Source organism: Schistocerca cancellata, chromosome 2, assembly GCF_023864275.1.
Source record: "Schistocerca cancellata isolate TAMUIC-IGC-003103 chromosome 2, iqSchCanc2.1, whole genome shotgun sequence".
Lineage (NCBI taxonomy): Eukaryota > Metazoa > Arthropoda > Insecta > Orthoptera > Acrididae > Schistocerca > Schistocerca cancellata.
Genome location: NC_064627.1, coordinates 759,888,603 through 759,907,969, shown reverse-complemented (window position 1 = coordinate 759,907,969; position 19,367 = coordinate 759,888,603). Strand labels below are relative to the sequence as shown.

The 19,367-nt window shown below is 39.0% G+C and overlaps 1 protein-coding gene across 3 annotated transcripts in view; it reads right to left on the bottom strand.

The window, feature by feature from the left end:
• Nucleotides 1-19,367, bottom strand: part of LOC126162587 (ATP-binding cassette sub-family C member 4-like) — a 318,245-nt gene that overhangs the window by 47,345 nt on the left and 251,533 nt on the right. For all 3 annotated transcript variants that reach the window (XM_049919187.1, XM_049919189.1, XM_049919188.1), the window contains exons 17-19: nt 13,672-13,822; nt 7,525-7,631; nt 6,091-6,211 (exon numbers count right to left, since the gene is read on the bottom strand). In XM_049919187.1, the coding sequence (XP_049775144.1) occupies nt 6,091-6,211; nt 7,525-7,631; nt 13,672-13,822 (379 nt within the window). The remainder of the gene's footprint in view (nt 1-6,090; nt 6,212-7,524; nt 7,632-13,671; nt 13,823-19,367) is intronic.

Sequence of the window (19,367 nt, the reverse complement as noted above, 5' to 3'; positions counted from 1 at the left end):
TACCATTCTTGATACCTCCCCAGTTAGAGGACTCTGCTGATTTTGGTAGACTATGTGTACTGTTAATTTCAACCTTCTGCATTCTTCCAGTTAAGTATGAATTAAACCATTTGTACACTGTCTCACTAATACCACAATACTTAAGCTTATCCAGAAGAATTTCATGATTCACACAATCAAAAGCCTTTGAGAGATCACAGAATATCCCAATGGGTGAAGTTTGGTTATTCAGTCCATTTTATATTTTGATCAATGAAAGTGTATATAGCATTTTCTGTTGAAATGCCTTACTGGAAACCAAATTGACATTTTGTTAGTACTTTATCTTTACCAATATGTGATGCTTCGTTTGAATACTTTTTCAAGAATTTTGGATAAAGCTATCAGAAGTGAGATTGGGCGGTAATTGTTAGCATCAGACCTACCCCCTTTTTTATGCGATGGTTTAACAATAGTGTATTTCAGTCCATCTGGAAAAATGCCCTGTTTCAGTGAGCTACTACTTATGTAGCTGAGAACCCTACTTATTTTTTGGGAACACACGTTTAGCACTCTGCTGGAAATGCCATCAATTCCATGTGAGCTTTTACTTTTGAATGAATTTATTATTTTCCTAATTTCAGCAGGACAGGTGGGTTGCATTTCAATTTTAACAAATTGTGTAATTACTGCCTCTTCCATATACTGCCATGCATTTTCTAATGAATAGCTTGGTCCTATTTTCTCTATAAAACTTAAAATATGGTTATTAAAAATGTTTCCTACTTCTGACTTCTTGTTAACGTACATTTCATTGACTTTAATGGAAATACAGTCTTCCTGGGCTCTTGCCTTGTTTCCCTTTTAACAATATTCCAAATTATTTTAATTTCATTATCAGATGTGCTAATCTCAAACATAATGTACATAATGTACTGTGTCCTGAGTTCGAGTCTCGGCACACAGTTTTAATCTGCCAGGAAGTTTCATAATGTACATACTTCTGGACTTTTTAATAACTTTTCTTACTACAGTGCAGTAGTTTTTTTAATGTTTCGCTGTTTTGGGATCATTACTCCTCCTAGCTATAAGGTACATTTCCATTTACAAGATATTTTTATCACCTTAGTAAGCCATGACTTTTTACATGGTTTCTTACAATTATATTTCACTGTTTTCTTGGGGAAACTGTTTCCAAATATACTCACAAAGGTGTCATGAAATAGGTTAAATTATTAGCATCATGTTCCTTGTACACCTCATCCCAGTCTGACTGTTGTAAACTTTCCCTAAAATTTTGAATTTTTAAATCGTTAGCTGAACACACTATTTTGGAGGACTGTTTTGCATTACTGTATGGAGCTATGTCATATAGTGTAACTAGCTGTGCATCATGATCAGACAGACCATTCTTAACAGGAAAAGTTTTTATTTGATTATCTTGGTCTACAAAAACATTATCTATCTTCCTGTACCAACCAAGTAGGAAAATCAATAACTGATGTCAAATGAAAGAACCAAGTAATACTTCAATGTCAAGCTTTCTATCGGACTCTCTCAAAAAAATCTACATTGAAATCCCCACAAACAATAATTTGCTTTCTTCTGCATGACAGATAGCACAACAACGAAGCCAAGTTTTTCAAAAATATTTGAAAATTTCCCAATGGGGATCTACACATGGCTACAATTATAACAGTGCCATTATTTAGTTTAAGCTCACATGCCCATGCTTCTGTATGTTGCTCTATGCAAATCTTTTTTAGTTTCCAAGTTTTTCACACTATGACAGACTTTAATATATATGGCAAATCTTCCTCTCTCCATAGTGCTGAAAGCTTATATTCACTGTGCTTTTATGTGAATCTTGCGACATACTAACATTATTTGTCACTTTACTGTTATGAGAATCTTGTGATATTTTAACATCTCTAGTACCTGCCTAACTGAACTTCTCATTAAGCTTAATTTCAATCAATGTTGGATGATTGGACACTGATCTTAGCCTAAAAAAGTACTCCCGTGAGTTTCAGTGCTCCCCTCCTTAAAGATTTTTCTGTCATCCCGTCCAGTTTACCCTTCCCTTTTCTATTGAGATGCAGGTCATGTCTTGTGAAGTCCCACCTACCAATACCATCAACAGGAACCAAACCTATCCCTGACAAAGTAGGCGCCCAAGCAGCTCATCTACCTCCATATTGACCCTCCTGACAGAGCTGTTCAGTTGGGGTCGATTATACTGCATGAAAGCAGGAACCAAGCCAACATTTGTATGGTTTGTTGTGGATGCTATTTTTACCAGGTCACAGTCAATATTGTAGACCTGATCCCTGTCAATACCGTACTGTTTCCTGCTCCACCCACTACCATAACATGATCCTGCTTTGTAAAATCCTTGCACAATGGTCCTACAACCTCTATCACTTGGATAAGACATGCACTGGGCTTGAAAATACTTGTGATCCGGTACCTGTCACCTATTTTTCCTGCAACATCTGGCCCACACCTCTTCCATGGCTACTACCTAACGACAGAACTTTCCTCCTACTTTCTACTCTTTTTGCAACAGTTGGTTTCCTAGTGAAAGTCTGTTGAGTGTTGACTACACTTACATCTACTTGAACCCTTCCTTAGTTGACTGAGGTAGCATGGCAAATCTATTATTTGTGCCAATGATGAAACTGTCAGATACTGTTCTCTTTCTGCAGCCCCTGTTCCTTGCTACCGCTTCCCACCTGTCTTCACCATTCTCCCCCCTTAACCCCATCAGTTCCGCCCTAGAACTATCCAGTTCAGCCTGAAGGGCTCTAATCTTCCCTTCCTATCCCTCAAACATAATCTGCAGTACCATGGAAGAGGACCATTCACTTCCATGATTCCCATGCCACTACATTCACCCTAATGTAACCATTTGCCACAACTGCTGCACAGAACCTCAAAACTGACTTTCCTACAGCAGCTCAAACACTTCTCGCTCATGGTTGTTTACAATATTTTTACAAACTTTATCTAGGCAATGACAGTAATATTCTATTAACTACAGATCACAAGAGTCACTAAAGTTATGTGGAACACTAATATATGTTTATACTATTAATATAGTAATGTAATGCAGTTAAATTAACATTAAAAATCAAAGCTCATATACCCAAAAATTCAGGCCTAAGATCATGTATGCTCGATACATACCTTACACGTTTTGAAAGGAAATAAAAGATAGGACTTAAAACCTTTAATTCCATGAGTAGATATGGCACTACTAAATATATATGTAATGAAAATAATCTAAATTCTTCACTTAATACTGAAAGAAATGTCTTTAGTTTGTATGTAAACCTACGTCTAAAGTATGCAGAACCTGCCCTTAGGTTACGTTTTTGTTTTTTTCGAGAAGTACTTTGAAACGAGTGAAACCTTCTATAGATAATATAAAACAGACTCTAATTAACTTAGTTATGGTGTAACATTAACTTAATTGACAGTTATTATAGAATTAATTACTTATCTTCACGAGCTTAATATTCAAGCATGTGTGATCTGTGCCGGTGCTTTCAAAATTCAAGTAATGGTTAACAATTGTCAGGTGCTAATTTAAAGCAGCATATTGTATTATATTTATTTTCATTTGATGAAGGGATGTTCATTTGAAGTGTGTGGCTGCTGGTCATTACTTGTTGGTAGAAGTGTGAAGTTGTCATCTTTGGAACTGCTGCTAACCTATGTGATCCAACAGTGGTAGGTGCTCATTGAGTAATTGTAGTAAAACAACCTTCTTGTGATGAATTCAGTAGTCACTTCTGTAAATATGCACCCATCACATTTAAGCATGAACGTCTCTATAATGCATGGCAATGAAACTCAATTATCAATGCAGCAGTGTTGCTGGCAGTGAATGAAGTTCTCTCTTACAATTTTTCAGTCTGCAATGAGTTGTAAGTGAGCAGTGGGCCACCAATGTGGTTTACAAAGAATTCTGTACACTATGAGCTATAAAAGCAAAGCAAATAGAAGGACAAAATAAATGATATTCGTAAGTGTTTTGTATCTCACAACCGTATGAAAACAGTGATAGAATCCAAAAATACATTACCGACATCAACAGCTGGCACCTGTGTCATTTTGAGGCATGGTGCAATTGTCCTGGGGCTGAACGACCACACTCTCACACTCTCTACTTCTGTCGAGGCCAGCCATACGTCCTAAATGTTTTTATTCTTGGAAGTCAGCCAATTCACCTTCACATTGAAATGCTGTGGCTTGTTGTTGGACCACATCCCAGTGATACTTAACATGGGCATAAAAATAATCTCACAGCCCAACAGATGTTGCCATCTCCAAGGAATCAACTGGAAACATTCCCAAACCCAGATATTAGACAAGCGTGAGGGCACAATGGATCCAGGCAGTGTGGTCAACAAGGTGCTGACCCGCCTTATGTGACAGGTGCTGTGAGTGGCAGATACAGCCATGTACAGGAGCCTGCAAAAGCCGCACTTACAGCAGCTAACACCAAAATTCTAGGTGGTCATTAAGGTGTAAAACTGGCACTTCTGCAAATGGAAACTCACTCATCATCCATTGACAAAATGACTTTTAAATCAGCTGTAACAAGGTGTCAAGATAGCCACAGATGAGCCTTGAATCCAAGATTGGGTGGGCAATATTGCCACATTCAGTATCAAGGATGACAGCACTGTGGCCACACAGTTCCTTCTTCATAGGTAGCTAAACCCACTGCTGAAAATGTGACCAGGTGTCATCTGTGAGCCAGATACAAATGCCTTGGCTGATAAATTTGCAGCCATTTTATGCTTGTGAAGACCCAGTCGACAACAAGCACATCTGCCTGGGGTAGATAGGTTCCTGGCAGAGGACAAGATTGAGCCAGTCACAGGGGAGGAGATGTTCAGCACTTAAATGTGAAGAAAGATGGAGGCAGCAATGGACTCTACAATGTACTGCTGAAGCAACTGCTACTAAGTTCACATCACATCTCGACTGCCATTTTACTGTGATGAGCAGTCTGTCAACTGCCCCTCTCTGTAGAAACATGAAAGTTGTAGCTGTGCTGCAGAGTGGTAAAGATCCGTGGCTGTCACAGGATTATCGGCTGATCAGACTGCTTCCTTCCTGTTTGAAAGTTTTCAAGAGGATCTACATGAAGTGATTGCTCAAACATGTCGTTGCATAATGGATAGTACCAGATGAGCAGTTTGGCTTCTGGAGGAGGCTCTCTACAGCTCATCTGCTGCTGCAGTTGATGAAGCAGCAGCATTGTGAGCACCTTAAGATGATGCCTGGTTCTGTCAGGGGCATTTGTTTCTGTGTGGCACACTGACCTCACATACAAAGTTTTTGGCCATCAGTAATGATGTCACACAGTTACCTGCTCCACTCCTACCTATCCAAAAATATTCTTCCATTTTCATGGTACTGATAGCATGTCAATGGAACAGTCAATATGTGCTTGAGTGCCAGGGGGGTCAGTGTTCATGCCTATGCTGTACTCATTGCACAGTTCTGATGTACCAGTAGAAGTGCTGATGACACAGTTCTGTTCACACACAGTATAAGTATGTAGATGCTAGGAAAAGTTGAAGATTAGGGCTTAATGATATATCAGCAACAAGGTTGTTAGAGATGAAGTGCTAGCTTGAGTTGGATAAGGATGAAGCAGAAATTTGACTGTGGCCTTTTCAATTTACGCTGGTTGCCTTAAGTGGTTTAGAGAAACTGAGGAAATGTGGGATCTAGGTGATCAGTTGGGACTTTAAGCACCACTCCTACAGAATGCAAGGCTGATACCTTACCACTACATCATCTCAACTGGTAAATGTAAGCCATATAAAATTATTTGTTGGGAGACCCCATGACATCTATTAATCCACCTAACTGAAAAGTTTTTCCCTCTCGACATTAACACCTTACCTTTGTGAAGTATGTGTTTTGTGTCGTAAGTGTAGTGTTAAGAGTAGGGTATATACGTAGTACAGTTGACTGATGTGCTTTCCACATGATGAGTAAATTTAATTTTTTGTTCATAACTATGAAGCAAGTATATGCTATATTCAAAGCATTTTACAGATTTAGAAAACAATAATTTGCACATACCTTCTAGAAATAAGAAACTGAATGCAATGAATGCCATGTAAACTGTAGACATAACATCTAAGGTGAACCCAAATGTCTGTGATGTCGTTAAATACATATGCCATGCTGAAGTGTGTAAATCCTGAAACACATACATAATAAGAAAGTAACTTCACTGTTTATCTGAAGAGTGATAACCCTTCATTCTCCTATAGAGACAGAATAATTTAATAAAATTATCACATAATTTTGAAATGATTTAAGGGTTGGACATTACATATCTTCAGGAGGGAAAATTTCTAGAACTAACAATAGAAACATATAAAAGCAGAGATACCTTTCCATTTGTTGAATTGTTCATGATTAATAAACTTTACTGAATACTACATACAGAAACATTACTAAAAATGATCTGAAAAATCAGTGTCTTATTGGAGGCCATCAGAGATGAAACCACTGTAGATCCTTTGAAGCTTTTCAATTGTGCCATACCTCATTCAATTTTAAAATCTTGAACTACTTAGTCTGGCAGTATAAAAATGAGAGTAATGTCATCCAAGAAGAAAGCAAAGCATGACAAAATTACTGTCCAAATTGTTCAAAATTCAGCTATTGCTATGCGTTTATGCAACTGAATCCACTTGTTTCACAGTGCAGCATGCCACAAAAATTCTAAATTGCCACACCAGTGACACAAGAAGCAAATCTTCCCACCTCCCAATAGGTATCAGGTAAGCCAAATCACCCCTCTTCCATCAAAATAAGTATTTCAGCTCTAAATTTCTTCAACCAAATGTGTAATCTTTTTAAAAATGGTTCAAATGGCTCTGAGCACTACAGGACTTAACATCTGAGGTCATCAGTCCCCTAAAACTTAGAACTACTTAAACCTAACTAACCTAGGGACATCACACACATCCATGCCCGAGGCAGGATTCGAACCTGCGACCGTAGCGATTACGCGGTTCCAAACTGAAGCGTCTAGAACCACTCGGCCACTTCGGCCGATGCTGTAATCTTTTTAAGCTTAGGTATTTTTCAATACATATGCCAAAAGCCCTGTTTCCAACCATGAATCTGTAATCTTTTCAGATGACATGTTTTTTAGCAAAGATAACATGTAAGTCAGAAGATTTTTATGTTTTCTATTATAATTTCATGTTGGTGCAACCTGAAGCTTTGCTCTTGTCACTAACTTTGACAGTTATGTCTCTACTCTTAATATAAACTTTTACTTTAATTTGATGCACAAATATGAATGTTCACTAACTTGTCCAGATCAGCTGCACAAGTGATTTGATCTATAGGACAGATAACAGTGAAATGAAATATTAATATGAGGTCTAACTGACATATGCATGTGTTTACATGACCTGTGCCAAATAATCACAATATATAACCCAAAAAATTAGTAATATGAGCCACAAAGTGCAGCTTTGTAATTTTTTGTATTACCTGATGTTTGTCAAATTCTTCTTTCAATACACTCTCAGCACCAAAGGCTCTTATAGTAGTCAGTCCTTGTAAAGTTGCTAGAAGGTGGGTGAATACAGGACTTTTAGCTGAAACAAATTTATAGATCTGATCAGATAATATTTTTAGTTGTGAGGAAACTGAAATTTAAGATTCAAAACTAAAAAGAAATATTTGAAACATTGTGTAATCCTGACATTCTACAGTGTGTTTTCAGTTGGTAAAGTTATGTATTACCATAATTTTTAGAGTACTGGAAATACTTTCAAGTGAAGTGAAGGTGAAAATCAACTAAAACTATCTATAGCTTTTAAATGAATCAAGGAAAACAGTGAAAATAATTATGCCATTCATACTGAAACTGATTTGGATTACTTGGGTAGTGAAAGTGCCGTATTGTGTAAAATTAATAAAATTTTAACAGAAGACATTTTCCTTAATGTTAGAAGACCATGTAACTTCTACAGATTAACTTGATGAACTTCAAATCTCAAAAGTGGAAAAGAAATCCATCCATATAATGTTTTGAAACTAGAGTAAATTCAGTATCAAGTTTAGAGTTGGCCAGGTTCTGGAGGATGGTAATTCAGCAAACAAAAATTGACCATAAGATTTTGACAGATATTTGTACGTGCTGTTGAAATGTCTGTCTGAGGAAATCTATTGCATCTGCATTTGACCATTATTTTCAATCCATAAACTTCCTTACATCATTAAACTGTGTCCATTAAGTTAGGTGGTCAGTGTTTCCAGTATTACCCTATTTGTGTTGCAGCTACAATCTGGAAACTGAATCTGATTTTGTGTAACTGCTTTTAATAATGCTCCCAGTAAAATTTCCTTTAGCCTTTATCCACACGTATGTTGTGCATTACTGTTACTTTTTAAAATGAAGTGGAGGATGGATAACATTTCTTGGTACAATATACTTCAATTTTGTTTTCTGTATGCGCAGGGTTTGACAGTGCCATGAAAATGTCACAGTTGGTACAGATGTATCTGTACTATCTGATGGTTGCTCGACTGCAAGCTAGGAATTTGAACACTGGAATAGGGAATAGAATCTTGATTGGCAAGTCCATCTACAGGGGAGCAGTGAGTCCAAACACTGTGTAGAGAAGAGCATGAAGAGAAACACAAAACACAACCAGTGGGAGTAATTGAACAAAAAAACACAACACAACAGAGCATGGTGCAAGGAGAATGTCAGATCTGAGATAGTTGAAATCAGCATAAAAACTATGAGCCTGGCCTATTGCCACCAACAGGTAAACACCTGGATCAGTGGTTCTGCCCATATAATACTTTGTGCACACCATCCGTAACAATTTGCCACATTATTTTGCTCAGAAACCCATGCCAGCTCATCTGTTCCCATATTCATGCCTACTGCTGATTCCTCCCCCCATGAAAAGGCCACATAGGGCTGAAACTGGTAATGTTTGTGCCACAACTTCCAAAACAAGACCAGAGACGGTGTGAGATTCCCCAGTAGCGGAACTACCCCACAATAGGCAACATCAGTGCAGCTGATGCCTCTGGAGTGGTGGAAGAGTACGGATACTGGCATAGTGGCTGGGCTGCCTGTAATGGTGAGGGCAAGCACAATCCAAAGATAAGAGATGAAAGAAGGATGCTGGTTCCAATTTTTTGGGCTCCAGAGCACAAACTGCAGGTGCAAGCCTTGCTGGTGCTCTACTCTGCAGACAGCTGGTGATGGAGTGGGACAGCTGCAGGTGTGCACCCTGTCACATTTGGGGACCTCTTACTGGGAAAATGCCATGACTGACCTTGCCATCCAGCTGGTATGGTGCAGCAGCATCGTGGGTCCAACAGACTGCAGACACCACTCATTGGAGACATAGATCAGCGGTTCCTGGTTGACATCCATTATAAATAAATGCTGACACTTGTTCCCCACCTCTATACACAGCAGCCACTCAAGTTATGCTCTGTGCAAAATTCTACCAGGTGGCTCCCTCTTTCATTCCATATTCACCTACTACATTTCCTTCACTTCCTTTTCCTACTATCGAATTCCAATCACTCATGACAATTAAATTTTTTCTCCCTTCACTATCTGCATAATTTCTTGCATCTCATCATTCATTTCAGCAATCTCTTCATCATCTGTAGAGCTAGTTGGCATATAAACTTGTACTACTGTGGTAGCCGTGGGATTCATGTCTATCTTGGCTACAATAGTGCGTTCATTATGCTGTTCATAGAAGCTTACCCATACTCCTGTTCTTTTTTTTTTTTTTTCATTATTAATCCTACTCCTGCATTACCCCTATTTGATTTTGTATTTATAACCACGCATTCACCTGATCATAAGTCTTGTTCCTCCTGCCACCGAATGTCACTAATTCTGACTATATCTAACTTTAACCTATCGATTTCCCTTTTTAAATTTTCTAACCTACCTGCCCAATTAAGGGATTTGACATTACATGCTTCAATATGTTGTTGTGGTCTTCAGTCCTGAGACTGGTTTGATGCAGCTCTCCATGCTACCCTAACCTGTGCTAGCTTCTTCATCTCCCAGTACTTACTGCAACCCACATCCTTCTGAATCTGATTAGTGTATTCATCTCTTGGTCTCCCTCTACGATTTTTACCCTCCACGCTGCCCTCCAATGCTAAATTTGTGATCCCTTGATGCCTCAGAACATGTCCTACTAACCGGTCCCTTCTTTTTGTCAAGTTGTGCCACATACTCCTCATCTCCCCAATTCTATTCAATACTTCGTCATTAGTTGTGTGATCTACCCATCTCATCTTCAGCATTTTTCTGTAGCACCACATTTCGAAAGCTTCTATTCTCTTCTTGTCCAAACTATTTATCGTCCATGTTTCACTTCCATACATGGCTACACTCCACAGAAATACTTTCAGAAACAACTTCCTGACACTTAAATCTATACTCGATGTTAACAAATTTCTCTTCTTCAGAAACGCTTCCCTTGCCATTGCCAGTCTACATTTTATATCTTCTCTACTTCTACCATCATCAGTTATTTTGCTCCCCAATTGGCAAAACTCCTTTACTACTTTAAGTGTCTCATTTCCTAATCTAATTCCCTCAGCATCACCCAACTTAATTCGACTACATTCCAGTATCCTCATTTTGCTTTTGTTGATGTTCATCTTATATCCTCCTTTCAAGACACTGCCCATTCCGTTCAACTGCTCTTCCAAGTCCTTTGCTGTCTCTGATAGAATTATAATGTTATCGGCGAACTTCAAAGTTTTTATTTCTTCTCTATGGATTTTAATACCTACACCAAATTTTTCTTTTGTTTCCTTTACTGCTTGCTCAATATACAGATTGAATAACATCGGGGAGAGGCTGCAACACTGTTTCACTCCCTCCCCAACCACTGCTTCCCTTTCATGTCCCTCGACTCTTATATCTGCCATCTGGTTTCTGTACAAATTGTAAATAGCCTTTCACTCCCTGTATTTTACGCCTGCCACCTTCAGAATTTGAAAGAGAGTATTCCAGTCAACATTGTCAAAGGCTTTCTCTAAGTCTACAAATGCTTAATCTTTCTTCTAAGATAAGTCGTAAGGTCAGTATTGCCTCACGTGTACCAATATTTCTATGGAATCCAAACTGGTCTTCCCCGAGGTCGGCTTCTACCAGTTTTTCCATTCGCCTGTAACGAATTCGCGTTAGTATTTTGCAGCTGTGACTTATTAAACTGATAGTTCGGTAATTTTCAAATCTGTCAACACCTGCTTTCTTTGGTATTGGAATTATTATATCCTTCTTGACGTCTGAGGTTATTTCACCTGTCTCATACATCTTGCTCACCAGATGGTATAGTTTTGTCAGGACTGGCTCTCCCGAGGGCATCAGTAGTTCTAATGGAATGTTGTCTACTCCCGGGGCCTTGTTTCGACTCAGGTCTTTCAGTGCTCTGTCAAACTCTTCACGCAGTATCGTATCTCCCATTTCATCTTCATCTACATCCTCTTCCATTTAAATAATATTGTCCTCAAGTACATCGCCCTTGTATAGACCCTCTATATACTCCTTCCACCTTTCTGCTTTCCCTTCTTTGCTTAGAACTGGGTTTCCATCTGAGCTCTTGATATTCATACAAGTGGTTCTCTTTTCTCCAAAGGTCTCTTTAATTTTCCTGTATGCAGTATCTATCTTACCCCTCATGAGATAAGCCTCTACATCCTTACATTTGTCCTACAGCCATCCCTGCTTAGCCATTTTGCACTTCCTGTCGATCTCATTTTTGAGACTTTTGTATTCCTTTTTGCCTGCTTCATTTACTGCATTTTTATATCTTCTCCTTTCATTGATTAAATTCAATATTTCTTCTGTTACCCAAGGAGTTCTACTAGCCCTTGTCTTTTTACCTACTTGATCCTCTGCTGCGTTCACTACTTCATCCCTCAGAGCTACCCATTCTTCTTCTACTGTACTTCTTTCCCCCATTCCTGTCAATTGTTCCCTTATGCTGTCCCTGAAACTCTGTACAACCTCTGGTTTAGTCAGTTTATCCAGGTCCATCTCCTTAAATTCCCACCTTTTTGCAGTTTCTTCAGTTTTAATCTGCAGTTCATAACCAATAGACTGTGGTCAGAGTCCACATCTGCCCCTGGAAATGTCTTAAAATTTAAAACCTGGTACCTAAATATCTGTCTTACCATTATATAATCTATCTGATAGCTTCTAGTATTGCCAGGATTCTTCCATGTATACAACCTTCTTTCATGATTCTTGAACCAAGTGTTAACTATGATTAAGTTATGCTCTGTGCGAAACTCTACCAGGTGGCTTCCTCTTTCATTTCTTTCCTCCAATCCATATTCACCTACTATGTTTCCTTCTCTCCCTTTTCCTACTCTCGAATTCCAGTCACCCATGACTATTAAATTTTCGTCTCCCTTCACGACCTGAATAATTTCTTTATTGTCATCATACATTTCTTCAATTTCTTCATCATCTGCAGAGCTAGTTGGCATATAAACTTGTACTATTGTAGTAGGTGTGGGCTTCATGTCTATCTTGGCCACGATAATGTGTTCACTATGCTGTTTGTAGTAGCTTACCCACATTCCTATTTTTTTTATTTATTATTAAACCTACTCCTGCATTACCCCTATTTGATTTTGTGTTTATAACCCTGTATTCACCTGACCAAAAGTCAGAACTTCACTAATTCCCACTATATCTAACTTTAACCTATCCATTTCCCTTTTTAAATTTTCTAATCTACCTGCCCGGTTAAGGGATCTGACATTTCACGCCGTAGAACGCCAGTTTTCTTTTTCCTGATAACGACGTCCTCTTGAGTAGTCCCCGCCCGGAGATCCGAATGGGGGACTATTTTACCTCCGGAATATTTTACCCAAGAGGACGCCATCATCATTTATCCATTCAATAAAGCAGCATGCCCTTGGGAAAAATTACGGCTGTAGTTTCCCCTTGCTTTCAGCCGTTCGTAGTACCAGCACAGCAAGGCCGTTTTGGTTAGTGTTACAAGGCCAGATCAGTCAATCATCCAGACTGTTGCCCCTGCAACTACTGAAAAGGCTGCTGCCCCTCTTCAGGAACCACGCGCTTGTCTGGTCTCTCAACAGATACCCCTCCATTGCGGTTGCACCTATGGTACGGCCACCTGTATCACTGAGGCACGCAAGCCTCCCAACCAATGGCAAGGTCCATGGTTCCTTGGGGGGGGGGGGGGGGGGGGGGGGGGGGGGGGGGGGGGGATGACTAATTCCTATAGCAAGAAATTTAAGAAGAGCGAATCTGTGAAAGATAATTACTTAAGTCTCTACAAGGCTTTTAGTTTTAGTTACTGGTCTTTGTTTGGAACTCATGTTTTTCATTACATTCCTGGAATTAGTTTCTATTAATGTTGTAGTATGGTGAACTCATTGTGTATGGGAACTAGTGAGAGAAATGTATTTAAAATCACATGCAAAATTTTCAGAACTTGCTCATTACTGCTGTGACCCAGTTGTTTTCCAACATATTAAGATTAAGAATGCAGTTATTGCTCCAAGATTACAATGATGATGATAAATTAAATATGAATTCCGGCTCTGAAAAATTGTTGCCACTAATATGAAAATCATTACATAGTTTATCTTACTTACTCATTCCTTCCAGTCGCTTAATGTTCATCGAAGACCTCAGATAAATTTTTCTCACAAACCAAAGGATAACGCCCATAACAATAATAGGGATAAGATACACCCAGTTGACAGCCACTGCTATGACCAGTGATCCAAGCACACTCATAATGATCTAGAATTTAGATAAGAAATGTAGTCAGAGAAGTGAATATCATGTGACATAATTACAAACAGTAAAATTGGGCAAAGAGACAGTCATACAGCAGCACAAATACTCAAATAATTAGAAAAGTTATTTCAGTTACATGTAAAGAATGGGTGGATGATCAGAAGAGCTCTCAATTATCAGTCTCTCTCTTATGAAGCTTCACAAAAATATTAAGAACAATCAAAATATCTTACTAAAGTGTCTTTGTCATAATAACACTTTCGTGTAGGTTAACTGGATGGATTATCATTCACACTTAGGGTATTCCTTATTATAGTACTACTGGATCAAAAAAGTAAAAAAAATTGGCATGTATGCATTATTTTCAGTTTTTAACATATTACTTGACAGTGTTAAAAATTTAACTGGTAAGATATTTGTTACTGGAATTGGTGACCTGCAAATAAACTAACGTTTATTTCTGTACCATACAAACCACTGTAATGTGAATTATAGAAGATACACATTATTGTATTACACATGGAACAGTCTTTCCATTGCATTCAAAGGTAGAGAACGGGAAGAATGATTTCATTTGCCTGTGCATGATTGAGCTAATTTTATCTTTGTGGTCTCTTCAAGAACTGTATTATGAGGCTGAAAACATTATATTGTCAGCTATCTTATAACTTTTTTCGTTATTAAAAGAGAATCTTATCTTCGTTTTGTAAATTTTGCTTGCTGCAAATGATTGCTGCACAAAGAAAACTAGTCAAAATCTTGTATTGATATGAGCTTCTATAAAAAAAGTGTGTACACTTCTTTTCTTCCCCCATGAACCATGGACCTTGCCGTTGGTGGGGAGGCTTGCGTGCCTCAGCGATACAGATGGCCATACCGTAGGTGCAACCACAACGGAGGGGTATCTGTTGAGAGGCCAGACAAACATGTGGTTTCTGAAGAGGGGCAGCAGCCTTTTCAGTAGTTGCAGGGGCAACAGCCTGGATGATTGACTGATCTGGCCTTGTAACATTAACCAAAACAGCCTTGCTGTGCTGGTACTACGAACGGCTGAAAGCAAGGGGAAACTACAGCTGTAATTTTTCCCGAGGACATGCAGCTTTACTGTATGATTAAATGATGATGGCGTCCTCTTGGGTAAAATATTCCAGAGGTAAAATAGTCCCCCATTTGGATCTCCGGGCGGGGACTACTCAAGAGCACATCGTTATCAGGAGAAAGAAAACTGGCATCCTACGGATCGGAGCGTGGAATGTCAGATCCCTTAATCGGGCAGGTAGGTTAGAAAATTTAATAAGGGAAATGGATAGGTTAAAGTTAGATATAGTGGGAATTAGTGAAGTTCGGTGGCAGGAGGAACAAGACTTTTGGTCAGGTGATTACAGGGTTATAAATACAAAATCAAATAGGGGTAATGCAGGAGTAGGTGTAATAATGAATAAAAAAATAGGAGTGCGGGTTAGCTACTACAAACAGCATAGTGAACGCATTATTGTGGCCAAGATAGACACAAAGCCCATGCCTACTACAGTAGTACAAGTTTATATGCCAACTAGCTCTGCAGATGATGAAGAAATTGATGAAATGTATGACGAGATAAAAGAAATTATTCAGGTAGTGAAGTGAGACGAAAATTTAATAGTCATGGGTGACTGGAATTCGTCAGTAGGAAAAGGGAGAGAAGGAAACATAGTAGGTGAATATGGATTGGGGGTAAGAAATGAAAGAGGAAGCCGCCTTGTAGAATTTTGCACAGAGCATAACTTAATCATAGCTAACACTTGGTTCAAGAATCATAATAGAAGGTTGTATACCTGGAAGAATCCTGGAGATACTAAAAGTTATCAGATAGATTATATAATGGTAAGACAGAGATTTAGGAACCAGGTTTTAAATTGTAAGACATTTCCAGGGGCAGATGTGGATTCTGACCACAATCTATTGGTTATAAACTGCAGATTGAAACTGAAGAAACTGCAAAAAGGTGGGAATTTAAGGAGATGGGACCTGGATAAACTGAAAGAACCAGAGGTTGTGGAGAGTTTCAGGAAGAGCATAAGGGAACAATTGACAGGAATGGGGGAAAGAAATATAGTAGAAGAAGAATGGGTAGCTCTGAGGGATGAAGTAGTGAAGGCAGCAGAGGATCAAGTAGATAAAAAGACGAGGGCTAATAGAAATCCTTGGACAACAGAAGAAATATTAAATTTAATTGACGAAAGGAGAAAATATAAAAATGCAGTAAATGAAGCAGGCAAAAGGGAATACAAACGTCTCAAAAATGAGATCGACAGGAAGTGCAAAATGGCTAAGCAGGGATGGCTAGAGGACAAATGTAAGGGTGTAGAGGCTTGTCTCACTAGTGGTAAGATAGATACTGCCTACAGGAAAATTAAAGAGACCTTTGGAGAGAAGAGAACCACTTGTATGAATATCAAGAGCTCAGATGGCAACCCAGTTCTAAGCAAAGAAGGGAAGGCAGAAAGGTGGAAGGAGTATATAGAGGGTTTATACAAGGGCGATGTACTTGAGGACAATATTATGGAAATGGAAGAGGATGTAGATGAAGATGAAATGGGAGATAAGATATTGCGTGAAGAGTTTGACAGAGCACTGAAAGACCTGAATCGAAACAAGGCCCCGGGAGTAGACAATATTCCATTGGAACTACTGATGGCCTTGGGAGAGCCAGTCATGACAAAACTCTACCATCTGGTGAGCAAGATGTATGAGACAGGCGAAATACCCACAGACTTCAAGAAGAATATAATAATTCCAATCCCAAAGAAAGCAGGTGTTGACAGATGTGAAAATTACTGAACTATCAGTTTAATAAGTCACAGCTGCAAAATACTAACGCGAATTCTTTACAGACGAATGGAAAAACTGGTAGAAGCGGACCTCGGGGAAGATCAGTTTGGATTCTGTAGAAATGTTGGAACACATGAGGCAATACTAACCCTACGACTTATCTTAGAAGAAAGATTAAGAAAAGGCAAACCTACATTTCTAGCATTTGTAGACTTAGAGAAAGCTTTTGACAACGTTAAATGGAATACTCTCTTTCAAATTCTGAAGGTGGCAGGGGTAAAATACAAGGAGCGAAAGGCTATTTACAATTTGTACAGAAACCAGATGGCAGTTATAAGAGTCGAGGGGCATGAAAGGGAAGCAGTGGTTGGGAAAGGAGTGAGACAGGGTTGTAGCCTCTCCCCAATGTTATTCAATCTGTATATTGAGCAAGCAGTAAAGGAAACAAAAGAAAAATTCGGAGTAGGTTTTAAAATTCATGGAGAAGAAGTAAAAACTCTGAGGTTCGCCGATGACATTGTAATTCTGTCAGAGACAGCAAAGGACTTGGAAGAGCAGTTGAACGGAATGGACAGTGTCTTGAAAGGAGGATATAAGATGAACATCAACAAAAGCAAAACGAGGATAATGGAATGTAGTCAAATTAAATCGGGTGATGCTGAGGGGATTAGATTAGGAAATGAGACACTTAAAGTAGTAAAGAAGTTTTGCTATTTGGGGAGCAAAATAACTGATGATGGTCGAAGTAGAGAGGATATAAAATGTAGACTGGCAATGGCAAGAAAAGCGTTTCTGAAGAAGAGAAATTTGTTAACATTGAGTATATATTTAAGTGTCAGGAAGTCGTTTCTGAAAGTATTTGTATGGAGTGTAGCCATGTATGGAAGTGAAACATGACGATAAATAGTTTGGACAAGAAGAGAATAGAAGCTTTCGAAATGTGGTGCTACAGAGGAATGCTGAAGATTAGATGGGTAGATCACATAACTAATGAGGAGGTATTGAATAGAATTGGGGAGAAGAGGAGTTTGTGGCACAACTTGACAAGAAGAAGGGACCGGTTGGGAGGACATGTTTTGAGGCATCAAGGGATCACAAATTTAGCATTGGAGGGCAGCGTGGAGGGTAAAAATCGTAGGGGGAGACCAAGAGATCAATGCACTAAGCAGATTCAGAAGGATGTAGGTTGCAGTGAGTACTGGGAGATGAAGAAGCTTGCACAGGATAGAGTAGCATGGAGAGCTGCATCAAACCAGTCTCAGGACTGAAGACCACAACAACAACACACTTCTTTTGATACTTTTGCCTGTATTTAAAACTACATTACCTTCCTTTAGGCTGTAGGTTTATTTAACTAACCATTCAGAATATTCCTTCACTTAGAAGTCAAATTCTTCAACAACACATATTTTATTCAGCACCACTTACTTATTTAAAATCAAATCACAGAAAAGAATACTTCCTGACTCGTCTGGAAATACACAAAACAAAAAGCTTTTGGTGGTGAATACCTTATTCTCAATACAGTACTGTGAATGTTTGCTTAATAACTCACACATAAGTGCTGGAGGCCACTATTTGTAAATTCGATGAGGAAACACTCAGTTACCATCCACATTTTTGGTGCACTCATTCAGTTCATTAAAAATGCAATGCTCAGTTACATAGTGAACAAGGACAGTGTTGCATTGGGGAAACAGACAAATCCATGCAATAGCTAAACATTGTTTTCTGATAACACCAAAGTCCAAATTACAGTCCAGGAGGGAACCATGTACTGCAGGATCATCATCTATAGACCCACATGAGAGCTTGCTGTAAACATCTTATGATTGTCAAGCAAGCCTGTTGTGGTCCATGACAGCCCTTAAATCTGCAGCATGTGTGTTGTCATGTGATGTGACACTGCCAGTTGTATCCTTCCATTACAGGCTACAGGCCTAGTGACTTCACTGGATGTATTCGTACTCATAATGAGTGATCCATTGATAAGTCCAGTAATTTTACAACAGTTCAGTTGTCCTCAGCTTGTAATCTCCATGTTCATTACTATTATAATTTTGGGAATAAGAACTTTTGTGTCTGGACTTTTATTAAACTGAATAACTGTCCAGTGCAAAACTTTTTGAAAAGATAAATACTCTATCTTGTGCAAGCCTTTTCATCTCCAAATAACTACTGCAACCTATGCCCTTCTGAATCTGATTATTGTATTCATCTCTTGGTCTCTCTCTATGATTTTTACCCTCTATGACTTTTACTCCCCACACTGTCCTCCAGTACTAAACTGGTTATCCCTAGATGTCTCAGAATGTGTCCTATTGACTGATCCCTTCTTTTTGTCGGGTTGTGGCACAATTTCTTTTATCATCAGTTCTACTCAGTCCCTCCCCATTAGTTACATGAGCTATCTAACCAATCTTCAGCATTCTTCTGCAGCACCACATTACAAAAGCTTTTACTCTCTTCTGTCTAAGAAATCATCATCCACATTTCACTTCCATACATGGCTACACTGAAGGTAAACAACTTCAGAAAAGACTTCCTAATCAGGGCTATGCACAGAAGTCCGGACCTCGGGTGGTGGCAGCACTGATCTACAAGAGTCTCAGGATGAAGTGAGCCCTTGATGTCACCACACAGGTGGAGCAGTGCTGTACATAATCACTGGTGTGCTACAGGCTCTGCAGAGTCATGCACAGAGGCGCAGCCCACAGTATGCAGCAACACTTCAGGG